This window comes from Colletotrichum fructicola (genome assembly GCF_000319635.2).
Source record: "Colletotrichum fructicola Nara gc5 chromosome Unknown KSG_Nara_v1_contig11, whole genome shotgun sequence".
NCBI lineage: Eukaryota > Fungi > Ascomycota > Sordariomycetes > Glomerellales > Glomerellaceae > Colletotrichum > Colletotrichum fructicola.
The window spans coordinates 1,600,302-1,617,058 of record NW_027094061.1 but is presented as its reverse complement, the minus strand read 5'-3'; the positions used below and the strand labels follow the sequence as shown (position 1 = coordinate 1,617,058).

Below are 16,757 nucleotides of genomic sequence, written 5' to 3'. Positions count from 1 at the left end.
TATCGCGGGCGCGTCAGTGTTCCACAATACTTACCACCATGTCTCCGTCCAAGGGCGAGTGCGTGTCGAGGCTTTCCGGCCACCGTACCTGATGCCGATGCCTCGAGCTCTCCATTTCTTCTAGCGAACGCCTCGACTATATTCCGGGGCCTCCGTAGGAAGCCATTGCACGCTCGGCGGGGACACCCAGTGGCCTTGGTGCACACTATGGAAATGGCGACTGTTCCGCGAAAAGTCCCCTGCAAGGCGGCCAACACTCTGGAAGCTAAGGATGTACAGGCAGCGGCAAGGAAGGGCCTGATTGGTGACGTTCTATCATCCGGCGCCAGCCCCCAGTGGGCCCGCAGGCCACAGTGCAGGCTTTCTCCGCCAGTCGGCTGGGCGTATCGCCGTCGCGACAAAAGCTGCTGCGGTGAGCATCCTACAACCTGCACCGTCTCAGCATCGGGGCTTTGACTGCGACGAGTGCAGATTGATACGATCCCGGAAAAAGTCACTATAATCAAGAGTGTCTCGCCTGTCGAAGCGGTGGCAGCGATTCAATCTGATCCGCTGTATAGGTCTGCTAAGGAATCTCGAGTGGTGCCCCACGGCACTGTCGCCCTAAGGGAGCCCTTGGCGCCATCTGATGCTGGCAGCCGCTCATAGTCCCATCCCCTTGTTAGCGCGACTTGGCAGTTACCGGAGACCGTCAGGGATCTGAGCCAAGAACCTTCCAAGCGATTTACGAGTCTGAGATACTAGCATAACTGCCTGGATTGCTCCACTCGTCGGGAAAAGCACGCTAGAATGGCGCTTTAGCCAAAGGGACGTGTCTCTTTCCCGTCCCTGTCGGTGCGCTCCGACGATTGTGACTGAGGTGATCAAATCTGTGATTTCTTGTGCTACACAACCTTTCTCTCGTTCGACAGCGCCTCCCTGGTTCCTTTTCCTGAACGAATACGCGGTTCAAAGAATTCAATTGTTCCAGCAAGTTATTCGTCACAGTGTCAGAGAATCACTGGTTGCGCTTTCCTTGCCCATCCATCATGGCCCCGCAGAACGATACGATCCTGGAAAAAGTCATTACAACCATTCGCGAACTAAATAGCAAATACAATCTCGGCATCGAGATTCCCGACACCACGTCGACAGGTTCTCTAGTATCGAGCCGCGCTCAATGTGATGCTAAATTTGCCCGCAGCCTCGCTATACTGAAATACGCAATACATCACTACTATCGCAACGTCTTTGTTCTCGACAAGATCTTACGATCCTTCCTCTGGGAGGCCCTTGCCATCAGCGAAGACTGGATTCACCCATGCCACCCTCATGATATGATCGCTGCAACAACAACACCACCGAAGGCCCATTCTCCAGGCGAGCTGTTGCGATTGCAGTTGACGCTCATTAACGTACTCAAAAGGGCAGCCGAGACCACCGGCGACACATCCAGCGCTGTGGACGACGAAGTTGGCTTTTCGCAATCTGCCAACCCCTTTCAGCCCGCATCAGCCGGCGCGACCGTCTCTCACCCCTCGACGACGACGTGCGTGCTGATACCAGAAAGCACTTGTACCGCTACATGCGTCCCGCCGCCAGACACTGCGCAGTACACCCCAGTAGACTCACCCGCAAAAGAGATCCCAATCCCAGGTGCTCAGAGGACTGTTCCTGAGCAAGAACATACTCCCCCATCCTCATCTCACTCACACAGCTGCGATATCTCCTCAGGAGAGCTCGGAGTCGGCGTGCGTTTGGGCGATCATGGCCATCCGCCCGGCAATGTAACTATCCCTGGCGACGCCTCTCCGAGCGTATTGACCACTTACTCTGAGGTTTCGGGCATCGACGATCCAAGCTTGTACGAACCGATTCTCGGGCCCCCACAGACACCAGCGCCAGTCGTCGATTTGCAGTCCCGACTTGATGCTACCTGGCGTGAGTCTTCCGGAAGTTTCATACGGCGTTACTTCTGCTGTTAGACGTCTTCTCCTGAGCTTCTGTATTGATGATAACGGCTGCAGCAATACTCCCGTCCTGGCTCACGCGGGCTCCTTTCGCTGTTGCCTGGGAAGTCACTCGCATTGCGCTTCACTGCGGTGTCGTCCTTGACAACTTAGCCATGTCCTGTGATGAAACCTGGAGTGACTACGACATCATGTGCCGCGCCCTTCGGGAGCACCCCTCATTTGCTACGAAAGTCTTTCCTGGGAGGCCTGCGCCTGATGCTTGGGCGGCAGGTCTGCGAGGCTTCGAGTCTCTCCAACGGCAGCACGTCACATTCGCGGCTTCTCTTGTTCAAACAAAGAATGTCCGCTCTGGCCCCATCTTCTCTCTGGTGATGAAACCGGCCGTTTTAGACAAAGGATGCCGCCTGTACCGTCGCTTCGGGCCTGACCGATTTCTTAGTCTGGCGACCCCATCACCGAGCTCATGGACCGCTCCCATTAACGATCCTGACAAGTCCGAAGAAGTCATCCGCTGGCTTTCGTCTTGTTCGCATCGTCTCGCCGGCAGGCAGTGGCGGGCTTTTTATGCGAGAGATTCGGGGCGAAAGGTACCTCAGGCCAGCGTGCTTCTTGGTCCGCAGCCGAAGGCCATCTCTCAGACAACGTTGACTTATTTTGCTGAAGATGGGAGCGACTTTGCTGCCGCTTGTTCTCCGTTTCCTTGGCCCAGGCACGTTTCTGGAGAGCCACGCCAGAAGCTGGAGGTTCGGGAGATGCTCGATTGGCTCCTGCAATTGGATCGCAACGAAGACCAGCTTTATCTTAAGCTGTTCGCCCGCATCCAGCTTGGACTCAGCAAAACAACCGCAGTGGCTGTCCTAGATCAAGATCAGATACGACATATGCAGAAAGATGTCGTATCACCAATCGGACAAGTGATGAACGATGGCGTTGGTCGCATGTCGCTTTCTCTTGCCCGAAAAGTCAGGGACGTCCTTGAATTGAGCGACGTACCCTCCGCCATTCAGGGTCGTCTCGGTTCTGCCAAAGGCATGTGGATCATCGACGTTGAAGATACCGGGAGCGATATTTGGATAGAGACATGGCCCTCGCAAAGAAAATGGAATTGCGACTTCCTCCACCAGGAACACCGGACCCTCGAAATCAAGGACTTCGTTGCAGAGCCTCGATCCGCAAACCTCAATATTCAGTTTCTTCCTATTCTCGAAGACCGTGCCAAAGACAAACAAATCATGAGAAAAGTAGTGGGAGACAATGTTCTACGTCAGCTCAGCGACGAACTTGAAGCTCTGAGAAATGCCATCAAGCATCCATTGCAGTTCCGGAAATGGGTGGATGAAAATTCAACTGCCAGGAAGAAGCGTTTGGCCCATAGCAGCGTGCCGTTCCTGGCTGGCCTTCCTGAGTCGAAAGAAGAACAGCTTAGTTATCTCGGCGATGGCGGCTTCGAGCCAACCAAACAGAAGTTCATGCAAGACATGATGTGGAAGCTCCAGAGCAAAAAGTGTGAAAATGTGACGAAGAAAATGAGCATAAGGATTCCTAACTCGGCGTACTTATACATGGTAGTCGACTTCTGGGGCATTCTGGAAGAAAACGAGGTGCATGTATGCTTCTCGTCCACATTTCGAACTGAAGGCTTCTCGGACTCCATGCTACACGGGTGCGATGTCCTCGTGGCCCGGTCCCCGGCACATCTGGTCAGCGATATTCAGCGAGTCAAAGCCGTGTTTAAGCCGGAGTTGCGCGCGCTGAAAAACGTCATCGTGTTTCCGGCGAAGGGAGACGTTGCGCTTGCCGATAAGCTTTCGGGTGGCGATTACGATGGAGGCAGGGCGTGGGTGTGTTGGGAGCCAGCCATTGTGTCTAACTTTGAGAATGCCAATGTCCCGACAAGGCCGGACCTTTCTGGGTTTCTCAGGAAGGATGAGGCGTCATTCGGAGACCTCACTCGACAGGTCGGCAAGTCCTCGGCGGCTTCGACAATGATTACCCGCAGTATTTCCTTTGAAATACAGCCCAAATTCTTGGGAATCGTCACGAAATTCAAGGAACGTCTCTGTTACAGCATGAACGACGTTAACAACGAGCAGGCCCTATGGCTGAGCAGCGCTACCGCAAGTCCAATCAAGTCAATTTTGACCCCCCAACTTGCTAAATTGCCTCTTTTCTTTTGAGGCTTTGACTACTTGGTGAATTGCCAATTAAAATAAGTCAATCATCATACAAAAACACGTGCAAAACCCTTACTAATCAAGAAAAAGTGAAGTTATATACATCACGACGGCAACAGAGTAAAGCTCTGCAAAGGCATCAAGACCCCCCTCTTCATCCAGTTCTTACTTAGCTGGAGAGTCTCTATAGTACCCGGCACCATCGAGAGCCTCTGCGAAGTGAGGGTTAACTTGGCAGTACTAAAAGCCCTCTCACAGTCTGCCGCCATCGCCGGCACGGCGAAGACGTCGAGGGCAAGCCGCGAGAGCGCCGGGAAGGTCTCCGAATGGTCCCTCCACCATCGAACGGGATCGGAGGTGGTCTCCGGAGGCTGCCGGAGGTAGAGATCAAGCTCATCCGTCCGGGGCGGCGTCTTGCGGCGCCAGCTGTTAACCCATTGCCGGTAATGCACATCTTCTCCGTCCCCGGCGCCGGGATCAACTGGAAGCATGTCGGCTTGCCAGCTAGACGGATATATCTCGCCGGGTTGACGATACCACTGATCGAAGTACTCTGTGAGGGTCTTCAGAGCCTTCTCAACCCATCCCTCCTGGTGTTCTTGCCCCCATATATCTCTTAGGTATGAAATACCATATGACGGGTGCAGGATGATCGCACCAGAGAACAGTGGCGAGTCTCCGAGAAGATCATAATAATCGAAGAGCTTCTGCCACGCCTGCTCAACGCTGCTACGTAAGAAGGTCTGCCACTCCTCGTTGAGAGACTCGAATCTCGAGGCAGATTGAGAGGCTGGCGATGCCCAGTCCTGGTGTACATGATCGGGCAGGGCTTGAAGGTTATGATGACGGCGCCGGGCCCGCCTGGCACGCTTCTGAGATTGCTGCGACTGCTGAGAGTCACCCTCATCGCCGTGATCTATACTGGGTGATAAACTGGCGTTGTAGTAGATCTTCCAGTTGATGAGATGCGAGAGAAGGTACTCGATACCCAACGTGACCTCCCAGAGTCGCCCATGCCCGTCATTAATACCCCAGCCCTCACACCGCTTCGTCTGGAGGTAGAAGGGCTCAAGGATCATCCCGATCTCAGCGAGAACCTTCCAATCCTCACTCGAGAGTAGGTCCTTCTCTGAGATGTGCTGCCTGGCATCGTCGTCGTCGTTGTTGGCTAATAGGAAGGCTTGAATCTCCGTCTTCTTCTTCACAGCCCTCTCGATCATAAGATACGTACTATTCCATCGAGTGTCGTTATTCAGTATAAGCTGTGCCTCCCGGCGTGACTCCGAGAAGATCCGGAAGTCGGAGTCTCCGTCGACCTCCGCCGCAGCCTTCCGGTACCGCTCCGTCCGTTGCGGAGATGCCCGGACGAACTTGACGATATTCCGGAGCCGGCCCACGGGGCCAAGCTTCCGCCAGAGCTCAAGATCGTCCTCATACCGCTCACAGAGCCGGAAGAAGTCCGACTCAGCCTCTAGGACCTCCTTGTCAGCGCCAAACAAGAAGGCCCGGGCGGCGAGGTTGAGGATGTGGCCGTAGCACCGCATTCGCCGGGCCTTGACGTCCGCATCCGTCATCTCGGGCGAGATACTCCGGTAGAAGGCCCGGAGGCAGGTGTCGTTGTTCGTAGCGTTGTCGGAGATCGTTACTCCGATGCGGGGCCGGAGTTCATAACGGTCGACGGCGTCGATAAGGGTCTCCGAGAGGCTGAGGCCGCTGTGGTTGCCGTGATGCTGCGGGAAGGCTAAGAGACGAGACTGTATTGTGCCGTCAGCATGGATGAAATGACCAGTGACTGCCATAAAGGCGTAAATATTTGGTGATGACCATAGATCGAATGATAGATGGATCTTTGAGAGTGCAGAGTGAAGCTCAGACTTCACGAGAGCCTCTCCACGCCGGCAGAAGTCATCGAGACGGTCCCGAATCGCCGTCCGGCCCCACGGGATCTCGCCAGCGACCTCCGGGTTATGGTACCGAAACATCTGCTGCACGTAGGCGTTCTCGAAGTGGACGAATGGGAGATCGGCAGAGACGATGGAGGCAACGCTGAGGTCTCTCAGAGTCGTGATCTTGGCCCTCGGCACGTTACTGTTAGGTCGAAGTCGTTTGTACGAAGGCGGGCCTGATGTGTCTGCCGAGGAGGGCAGAGTACTGCTGTCAGAGTCCTCATCTGACACAGCAGAGATCCTGCAGACCTTATGGCTACTTCAGCTTCGTCAGTATATGACTTATATAGAAAGAAAGCTGACAGATACATACCGAAGTAAGTGCTCTTGAGGAGCGGAGGTGGCGGCAGCGCCAAACAGACGAGGAGACCCCTTCGCGTCGCATCGTCGACAGCTCCAAAAGGACGCGCCGGCGCGGCTCTGAATAACTTCGACGAGGAACTCGCCATGATCTCGAATCCAGCTAGAGCGCCCTCGGCCACGCCTTCGCGATAACTGCGTCTCAAGAACGAACTCTCGACTGCCTACGACGATGTGAGGAAGGTCGTCGATCGTGGAATTCAGAGGTGGGGTAACAAGCAGAGCCTGCGCGATCTGCGTCGAGATGCGGAGGCGCGGGGTACCTAACATCTCATACGCGTTGGCGTGAGAAGCGCTGGCAGCAATGGCAGCAGTCGACATCGTGAGTATGGAGTCGGTGAAATTAAAAATGGCTGAAAATGGTGAAGAAGATGTGAGATGATGAACAAATCCCGCTAGAAGTGTGCAATCGGGATGAGTTATATATCATTCGAACCGCTGTGATCCCTTCTACCTCCTCTGAAAGTTTCAAAGGGATTGGCTGTAAACTAGTATTTTGAGGGCAGTTCGAAAAACCACATCAAGATATGTAGTCATCGCGAGGTTGGCAATAGTGGCATGTTTCAGTGGCTGGGCATAACCGAATAACTAGGGCGCAAGCTGATCTACGGCCTCTCATTGGTCAGAAGTGAAACAATCAGGTATTTCAAGTCAATCGAGGGATGCGAGATTGATTACTTGAGGGATGGCGATGGCATCACTTTGACTAGTTGACTTGGTTAACTTGGCAAGTCAGATTGGACTTGCGGCAGCGCTGAATACTTGGCTTTCAGTTTGGTGGCTGTCGGCCTGCCAGGCCAGCGAAAGCTGCGTGGGCAGGATGAACGGCACGACGTCATGAAGAATTTGAAGACATGATTACAAGATATCGAGACCACACTGCGATCACATCCGGACGATAAACGGTGGGCGCCGAACAGCTCACCGGGAAACCAACCAACGACATATAAGAATTTGACCGATCACCCTACTCGCTTCGGGTCAACAGGCGGATCGAGCGGGATCATGGGAGAGATGAGCCGCCCAGGAGGGAGCGGCGGAATCCAGAGAAGTCGTCCGATGACGAGTGGAGACGGGATTTGCCAAATTCGCCACGCCTATGGGACAAGGAACACGCCGAGCGATATCAAATATTCAGGGCGGTCAGGGAACTCGACGCAGTCAACGCGTTCTAGCGCGTCAGCCAGGGAGCGGGGCAGCTGGGAGCAACTACCAAGACAGGCCATATTGCACCCAAAAGTGCCTGTGAGGACTCGCGCGGAGAGGTGCTCTCGACTTAATGTGCCCGAACGTGTTGATGCACGGCGACCAGCGCAGTGGCGCCTACGGTCGCCGTCTGGGCCCAAACCATACAGCTGCCTGTCACGTAATCGATCGGGTAGAATTCCTCGGTCATCTAAGGAAGCAGATTCAGCAGACACTGGATAGGGGTACCACGCCACTAGGAAGAGGCAGCTCATACGGCGTATTGTTCAAGGTGGTCTTGCTTGAGTACGGCTACAGGCTCGTCAGCAAGGGCACGGTGCAAGCATTCATTCAGGACGTTGAGAACGAAGCAGCTGTCTACGATCATTTGCAGCCTGTCCTAGGCATACATGCCGGCGTTTCTCGGGGCGGTCGACCTCAGGCCAATGAACCGGATCTACTACTACGACCACCGGTTCTACATCGTACACATGATCCCTCTGTCGTGGGGAGGGCAAGATCTCAATTCGGCCCGAGTTGGACAGGCACAAATTGAAAGGGCAGCGATGCGTTCACTGTAGGCGACGCATTCACGAGGTGTGGCGCACAGAGACGTCCGAACACCGAACTTGCTGTTCAACGCAGAGGTCAAGGAAGTCATGTTGATTGACTTTGAGAGGGCCCAGGTGTTGGAACAAACTCGGCGTCCACTGGCAAAGCTTGTGCTGAATAAGCGCAGAAGAAGACCCAAGGCCTCAGATGACATGAGCAAGGCTGGAAAGCAAAAGAATATTGGACAGCTCCATGAGAAATATACTCAGGAAACGGAGACGATGAGGGCGGCGCTCAGGGAACATTTTTCTTCACAAGCAAGGCAAAGAGTAGCCTGATAACTTGTGGGCTTTGGTCCATGACATGCAGACATGTTTTCAACAGACATCCGGACGGTGATGGTAAGGCTCGCGATGACCGCGGGGTCGGCAATATGCTCTCTTTAGGACTATAATATCTATGTTCAATCGTTGACTTGGGAAGGCTGGGCTCTTTCAAAAACGTCTTGAGGCTGGACGTAGAATTCAGCACGTAATGCACACCTTGTTAACGCCCAAAGCTAAATGGTCTCTGACTGCTTCGCTACAGTTCTTATTGATTCTGCCTGTTTCTGCCGGTGAACGAACCGCTCCTGCTCTTAAGCGTGTCGGACCTGGAGTCTTTTCCGCGCCGACGCTAGGACTGATGCAATGTTGGACTATGGAGCAAGTATGGTCTAGTGTCTACAGTGTCGAAGCCGCCTCTCACAAATATACATACTTGGCTTGAGGCAACGGTCTGGTTTACTTGTTGACGCCAATAGAAATGAACCCGCTTTTTCTCCAAAATCCTTGGAATAGGAAATATTAGTTGGCTAACGAAAAGTATTGTTATGATGTTCTAGTTATTGATTCATCTTGGCAAATGTTAAACTCGCACTCGATGGGATGAGACTGACTTCAGGCTATTACGACCAGATGGACCTGCGCACCAACGACATCACACCATTTCTCGGATGGTCTAGATCAACAGTGAATAACGGAGGAAGGGATCGACCGGTCCGAAGTTGACGTATTATCCGTCATTTATAGCTGAAAGCGGTATCATTGCCGAAGCAACGTCGGAGGGACTTCAGGCAGCGCCATTGACATAAACGAGGCTAGATTATTACTGTACACGTACTTACGACCTCAACAGACTATTTCTTCTTTCACGGTACAAATACAGTCATGATCAATCGTCGATTGAACATGAAATTCTCTGGTGTATCCCGACTTCTGTGAGTGACTCGGCTTCGGCCCGTCCATTCTTGCTGTAGACAGGATCATCCCAGCTCAGCCAAGAATTGCTAGGACCAGGAGCTCACGACGAGGGCAAGAGGGCAACTATTGCTTCCAACACGAGGAAGGCAACAAGATGGCACCAATCCTCTTTGCCACCTTCCGAGGAGGCCTTCCGGGTACAGCGATCATCCTCAAGAGAAGAAGACTGTGTGGGCCGCCGATGCTGGACCTGCCGGAAAGCCTTCCCGACTCGGTCTGCGACGTCTTCCGCCTATCCGCCATGTCCTTGTTTCTGTAGACGGAAATGAGTAGCGCAATAGATACGAGGCTAGCCGAATGGCGGCCAGGGTGCACAAGATGGCGCTGTAGCGCACGCGCATCAACATTGAGCTTCGACCATCTGTCAGTCGGCCGACCACACCTTGAACCACGTTCTAACCATCGGCGACCGTTGTCGGTGGCACAGGGTGATGTGCGAGGTGCTGAAGAACTGCTAGGAAGCTGCCTGGGAGAGGGAAGATGCTGCATTTTATGCCAATATCACTCATCAAGAGGCTCTAAACCCCACAGGACGTCTTCTCTTTGATAATGCCCGCGGAAAAGATTCGCGACGAGGGAAAATGCAGCGGACCGTTTCTTCATTTGCCTCACAGTGCTGACTCATTATCTGTCAGATACGGTCATGAAGAAACTCTGAACAGAGTACAACTGGTTTCCAGGAGATATCAACAATGTCATTTCCAGTCCAATAAAGCTTTTGGGGTTTCTTGTCTCAGACGAGATGCCACCATTGAAATTGGATCATCCCAGAAATCTCCTAGATACACAGCACATTCCAAATGAGACGGCCAAGAAAGTATGTCGCCAACTTCTTTCGCGGCCCGCAGGAGATGAGAGCCGCAAAACGAACAAAGCACCAGTCCCTATGGGCGAACCGCAGGAGATTTCGACGACCAACACCGGTTGACGGCATTCCGTTTCAAGATCCAATATGTACTGTTGTCCCCTTGCAGATGGCCAACAGAGCCAAGCCCCTCAGGTTCTCGAAAAGGCTCAGAGACCGGACCCGGGCTTCAGCAGTGGAGGCTCAGATACACGGCAAGATCGCAAAAGAAATGAGATCGCGTTCCATCAGCCTGAATCTAAGACAAAGTTTTCTACCTCCCAGCCGTTCCTGGGGATAATCACCGAACCCTCAAACAGCCAATGTTGGGTTTCGACGCGAGTGGACAGCCTTATCCAGAAGCAACCAGCGGGCGGCGCCAACTGACCAAAGATCCCAGCACTGCAACGCTACAAGTCTTGACGTTGACACCCACTTAACAAGAACCAACAGACAGCGCACCGAGACCACCGGGGAAAAAAAGCTATAGCTTCTCAGCAGCACTATCAGTTGCTGATGTGAAGAGGCTAGTAGTCACCCACCAAAAATACAAGCACTGAACCACGATAAGCATAGGTTGAGATTGTGCTAGTAGAAACTCCACCATGAATAGAGGCGTATGTGTTGAATCAGAGCATAGGATATCGCCCCTTCGGCTAGAGTCCAGCGCTGACAAGCATTATATGTATGAGCTGGGGAGGGATATCCTTAGACTGCGGTACGACATGGGTAGCATTGAAACACGAGCAGCAAAACTCTCAACTGATCTTGGGTACCTCACTGAGAGCCCTGAGAGGTCAGACCTAGCTATTTTGGAAAAGCGGAAGGCTCTCGACATTGCTGAGGGGCTTGTGGCCGGCCGAAATATCAAAATTCGATTTGGCATCTTCAATGAGCACCAATCGAAAACGGAAGCGGCAACCCTAGACCCCAAGAACCAACTAAGCTTATACCGAACCAAGGTAGAGCAACAAGCAGCCCAACTGGAAGCGACCCAGGAAAAGATTGACGATCTTTTTCGCACTTCTGAGGAGTTGATATTATTTGAATACGAGACTAAGGACTTATTCAAGCCTCGAGAGAAGGCCTTGACGGAGCTCGCAGGTTTTGGCCAAGGGATAAACCAGATGGAGAAGCAAATCACACAGGCTGCAGCATGTAGGGACCGCATAGAGCAGGCCAAAGATGAAGAAGACCGAAGATGCACAAACAAGAGGCCCTCTGACCTTGGCTCGCGGCTACATTCGTTGGAATAATGATTACTCAAAGACGGCAGCCTCGTAGAAATTCAGCAGAGGACTGGTGAAGAGGTCACTCGATTGAGAAAGCAAGTTAAAGCCTGTAATCTCTCATAGGTAGATTTAAACGACAGTTTCTAGCAAATTTCATGACGTAAAGATGCAGCTTTTAAAGGTCAGGCAATGTTCCAAACTCGAGTCAAGGTACTGAGCGGGAACTTGGAGGGCGCCAACGAAACAAGTGCTATTAGGCAGGCCGAAAGTAGCGCGGTCAAGGAAAGCGTCCAAGGTCTACGAACATAAGTCAAAGAACTCCAGGAGATAGCAGGGAAGCGGGAATCGGAAGAAGAGGAAATCTCTAAATGCGCGTAGGAAAAGAACATTTGGCCCAGAATGACGTCCAGGCGAATGAACGACAAAAGCTGGCTAATAATCTCGGAAACCTCTAGGCCATATTAGCAATATGTGAAGGCACAGAAACGGAATGAAAGGAGAAGCAAGACGACTTACGGCAGGAATGTTGAGCGCACGCAAAAGGCTCGCGTATGGAAATAGATAAGCATAGAGTCTTGGCATCTAAATGGGAGCTGAAAGACGAAGAGCAACGTGATGGACGAGAAGACCACACTGTCATAGAAACTCAAACGACATTGGCTCATGGTCTTGCAGGAGTTCAGGCAATGTTACACAGTAAAACACCAAGAGGCGGCAGAATCACGACAAGGGCAATAATAGCCCTACACAGAAAAGTCGATCAGTGGAAGAACCTGCTAGCGAGCAGAGAAGAGGAAGCCCGCAAGCGGAAAACAGTGGAAACCCAACTCAGCAATCGATTTGCCAACTTGGCGTCAAAGCTTTCAGCAAAAGTCAGGAGTGGCGAGCACGTTGACAAGAGCCATTTGGAATAGCGCTCCCAACATGAACACAGACCGGAGTCTGAACTCTCAGGTCAAGCTAGTGGTCTTGAACGAGCTCGTTCGATATCACAGGTGTTGGCACGTGCTCAGAAATCGATTGCAGTGGCAAGCAGCTAGGCTCCGTCGAAGAACAATGTTACGCTGCTGTCGGAAAGACATCCTGATAATATAGACGTATTGAGGAATGCGCCCCTCAACCACATCCTGAACATCAGAAAGCAGATTGGACATCTCATTGCGTTTGCATCGAAACACATCGGTGGCCTGCCTGTCTAAACAGGCGGAATCGCTAGAATACCAGGCGCAATCTCCAATCCGCTCAACGTATCGAGAGTCACGCCATCAAGTTTTGAAAAGACCGTAGTTTCCTAACCGCTAGAATTTGTAAAAGCAATACAGCAGGGCGAGCCTGAAGTTGATAGAAAGGGAAGATATACAGGCGGATCAGGCGACGTAAGAAACCAGACCCGGAGAAAGAGCGATTGGGTAACGGATAATCGATTGGTATAAGTAAAACAACGATACACTCACTCTCAGTCATGATGAGTCACAGAAGCCTTTTGGGGTCTGGAAGCAACACACGAGGGACCTCATCCGCGAGAACACTCAGCTAAAGGTCGAAAGATTTGGGCAACAAAAGGAAGACGCTGACATATGGCATCGAGACATGTCTACAGCAGCAAAAGTTACTCGGATTAAGAACAAAAATACGCAACCTGAAAGCGAGGTAGTCAGAGGAGAAAATCAAGCAGTGCATCTTTAAAGAGTGCTTGAAGGACAGTAATGCCGCCATTCAAAACCTGGCAGGAGGCTGGCATTGGGAAGGACGAGCAGCCGTCGAGAGAGGCGAAGTACTGGAGCAGTTGCTACGGAAACAAGCGGCGCTGCAGCAGTTGCAATGGAAAAAAGGCTAGGTGCGCGACGATTCCAGCAAGCTTCACAACAGGATAGTGAGGTCGAGAACGCCCTTGGGCGAAAGCCCAGCAGTGGTAACCGCGAACGAAGCACAACCCTAAGAGTGACACAAGTCTGCTCAGAACGGAAACATGAACCGAACATCAAGAAACAGAGCGGGAAAAAAAGGTTTCCCCCCGAAGAACACATTGAAAGATGTCATAACTTCAACTACAAAAGTTGACTTTAGCGACCTTCAGAGCAAGCTTCTCAAACCCGGCCATGACAAAGTCGTGCTGTTGGATCACAGCGGCCTTATCGACTGACTTACATCGCTCAGGCGAGCTACCAAAACACAAAGACCCCTTTTATCAAGTCCATACGTTGAAAGCCTGTCTATCGTCCCCGAAGGCGGCTGGAAGGTGACGTGGACGAATGGCACAAGCGATTTCTTTGCGGGACTCAGAAGCCTCCTTGATTTGAGCAGGCAGATCGTGCCGAAGCTAGAATCTTTAGAAAGTGGTGGGAAACGACACGCGTCAGACGTCCGAGAATTAATCAGTCGCAGATTCGCAGAGCAGAACGGCCAAAAATTGAGATATTTTCCAGCCGGGTACAAAAACCTAGACACGAGGAAGATACCAAGCATGTGATAGGGCGCAAGGCAGAAGTCTGGATAGTTATCTTCAACGAGCAGGTTCGTGGCACTCAATTGCACCATAAAGTGGGATTTTCGGTACAGCGCGACTGCATCTCTGGACTTGATCTGAACTGTCAAGCTATCCTGGCCTTTTGGGGACGACCATACGTTGATGCGGCACTCTCGATGCTATGTCTCCTAACCTTCGGGATGGAGACTATTTCTTGACAATAAGTGTTATGTCGAATGCACAACACAAGAAGTAACGAAAAGGATGATCTTGTGACACAAGCTTCCGTGTTGTTTTACGGCCGCTAGGCTGCTCACAATAACATGTGATCACAGCTTGATATCTCGCTTGGACAAAGGTTGTTGCCGCTAGTTGGGAATACAATCATATCGATGAGGTTGCCCCTCACCCTAGGAAAGGGGAAAGGAAACCAAAAGGAAACTTAGACCACCCTAATCTGAAAACCCTGACTTGGAAAAATGAGAGCCCTTCTCTTTCACGCCTGCCCCTTATGTTATTATGACGACCAAACCAGTTGTGGTACTGGCCAGCGTAGTTATATGTTAACTACAATAGGATGAGCTGTCAGCTTAATAGCTCGGGATGTCAACGACGGCAAGGAACTACGACCAAATCCATGTCGGTTTACGGCTACTTTAAAGAACGCTGACACTGAAAAGAAAGATCGGCGTATGTTCGATGTCAAGGTCAGGTGCCGCCCCTGCGGGGGTGGGCAGACTTTTCTCGAAAGGAACCCATCAGCAAAGAGTAGCAATCGGGCCCTTCAAGAACCTCGTCATTGAGGGTGTCACGCCCATTGCAAGGTGAGAAAGTCCGTTTTGACGTCATTATTAACCTGATAGTGTTTGCCTTGCAATTTCTTTTTTCAAAGAAGTGAAGCGGTAGTAGCCATTGGATTAACCTAGCAACGGTTTAGCAACCAGGTATTGAGCAAAGCTGGCCGAGGTTCATCTCTGCTCACAGAGCACTATTCCGCAAGTTTAATAACGGACTTCGCGTCAACAAGCATCCATCCCAGATGCGTCAAATTTGGCTTAAGGGCTTTCGGGCCAACCATTCTTCACCCTAAGGCACGTCACCAGCCGTTGTCTAGTCTTGAAGGTCCTCAGCCACTACGTTGAACTGAAAAAGTCATGATTTAACCGCCTGACGTTATAAGTGTGAGGGGGTTTAGCTATTGACTGCACAGGAATGTTGCATTTTGTTGATTTATGCGGATGATTCGATCGCAGACTGTCTGGCCCAGGCATTTCATTGAGGATTGCGAGTGCGAATGGATCATTCTAGCTTATTCTCGATCGTGCATGTTCCTTGCCGCTGTCATGGATTTCCTACACGCATATGTATCATGTTCTTGAAGTTCCAATGCACGGAGTCTACTTCATCACAAGGCACAAAAGGAACAGCATCAACGGGCAAACCTCTCGCCAAGAGGTTGCAAGTCGTAGTCGTAGAGGCTGCCCCCTTGGAGTTTGAGAGCATGCTTGATGTTAATAGCTGTGACTGTCCGACGTTTGCCAAGGTCGCACTGCGTCTGGGACGATTTTCGTCAAAACACTGCTTCATTGCCATGCGAACTTCGTCGTAACTGCCTTGAAATGTCAATTGAGAGTAAGTCACATGGACTCGTGACTTGCTATGGGAAGTACGGACGCCTCCGCGAGTAACAGATGTGAGTCGTTATATGAAGATCATCAGTCGTATCACCGCCCTGTAGAACAGCGATGATGATGGCGTAACAAAACTCAATTAGATATCACTCATCACACGTCGAAGTTCCCTCCAGATGTACTTTTCGACTACAAGCTTGCCGTGATGTCGCGCCGATCGTTCTCATCAGAGTTAGAAAGGAATGATAATGTGAAGTTCAAGAGGGGCAATAATGAAGTGCTGTCAACCACTCCAAAAGACCTCCCCGCCGGGTGCGAGTCTTGGAAGCGACCCAGTCCGAATCTGAACCTACCCTACCTAAGCGACCATCTAAAGCGCTGATGTCGTACTTCAACATGAAACAGCACACGCCATTGCCACAAGAGACGTGCGGACGCAAAGCTCCTTTTGTGGGATTTCCAGGTTCTTGGTCGCGCAACAATATCACAGTAGCTGACCCGAGGCGACGTCCTTTCTAACATTGGGTCATTCGAATAAGTGATTTTGTTTACGGGCCTACACGCTGGCGGCAAGTAGAAACTATCATCCCCTGGCTTGCGTCCAACGACGGCCGATTGGTCCGCGTGCTCGAAAGCTTGCTTGTGTAACATCACACAACTGAGTAATCATGAGTTTGCATGCGTTACGAGTTCATAACCGATCCAAATCGAGGCTCAAACCGCCGATCAAATACGGGGGAATAGCCGGTTATTGATGTTAGTTATATCTGAATCAAGAAGGCAACCTCGTCAAGTTTCCAACCCGTCGAATTCGACTCCAAGCTTGGCATTCCGACAGGGGCCAGAGGCATTCTGGGGTAACCTACCGATTTTTCGAAAGCCTATACGTATGACCATATAAATTGATAGTCTGATGCAGGCGTTCAATATCGATCATGCCAATCAACTACAATCAGAAGCAATAGCTTCGGCAAAAACAGTCCTATAGCCATCATACCCTATCCAGATCCGGCACTATACGCTCAAGTCAATTATCAGCCCTTTTAGTCAAGCCACAACACAGAGCACACCTTCAACTTCATCTAATCTCCAGTTATCCAGCAATGACGGACC

At 51.5% G+C, this 16,757-nt stretch overlaps 4 protein-coding genes across 4 annotated transcripts; 3 read left to right on the top strand and 1 right to left on the bottom strand.

Annotated features, from left to right (window-relative positions):
* Nucleotides 1-1,028: 1,028 nt before the first annotated feature.
* Nucleotides 1,029-4,129, top strand: SHL2-1 (putative RNA-dependent RNA polymerase SHL2; the record flags this gene model as incomplete). The annotated part of the gene is made up of 2 exons (XM_066153680.1): nt 1,029-1,920; nt 2,007-4,129. 2 exons carry the CDS (start codon nt 1,029-1,031, stop codon nt 4,127-4,129), a joined length of 3,015 nt encoding a protein of 1,004 aa, XP_066006860.1.
* Nucleotides 4,130-4,230: 101 nt separating this feature from the next.
* On the bottom strand, nt 4,231-6,753 carry TRA1-8 (putative AC transposase; the record flags this gene model as incomplete). The annotated part of the gene is made up of 2 exons (XM_066153679.1): nt 4,231-6,328; nt 6,386-6,753. The coding sequence occupies 2 exons, from the start codon at nt 6,751-6,753 to the stop codon at nt 4,231-4,233; spliced, it is 2,466 nt and encodes an 821-aa protein (XP_066007009.1).
* A 1,787-nt stretch (nt 6,754-8,540) lies between these two features.
* Nucleotides 8,541-8,937, top strand: CGGC5_v016988 (uncharacterized protein; the record flags this gene model as incomplete). The annotated part of the gene is made up of 3 exons (XM_066153678.1): nt 8,541-8,570; nt 8,653-8,700; nt 8,758-8,937. The coding sequence occupies 3 exons, from the start codon at nt 8,541-8,543 to the stop codon at nt 8,935-8,937; spliced, it is 258 nt and encodes an 85-aa protein (XP_066006782.1).
* Nucleotides 8,938-9,398: 461 nt separating this feature from the next.
* Nucleotides 9,399-9,729, top strand: CGGC5_v016987 (uncharacterized protein; the record flags this gene model as incomplete). Its single annotated transcript, XM_066153677.1, has 2 exons — nt 9,399-9,427; nt 9,501-9,729. 2 exons carry the CDS (start codon nt 9,399-9,401, stop codon nt 9,727-9,729), a joined length of 258 nt encoding a protein of 85 aa, XP_066006816.1.
* Between the last annotated feature and the right edge of the window lie 7,028 nt (nt 9,730-16,757).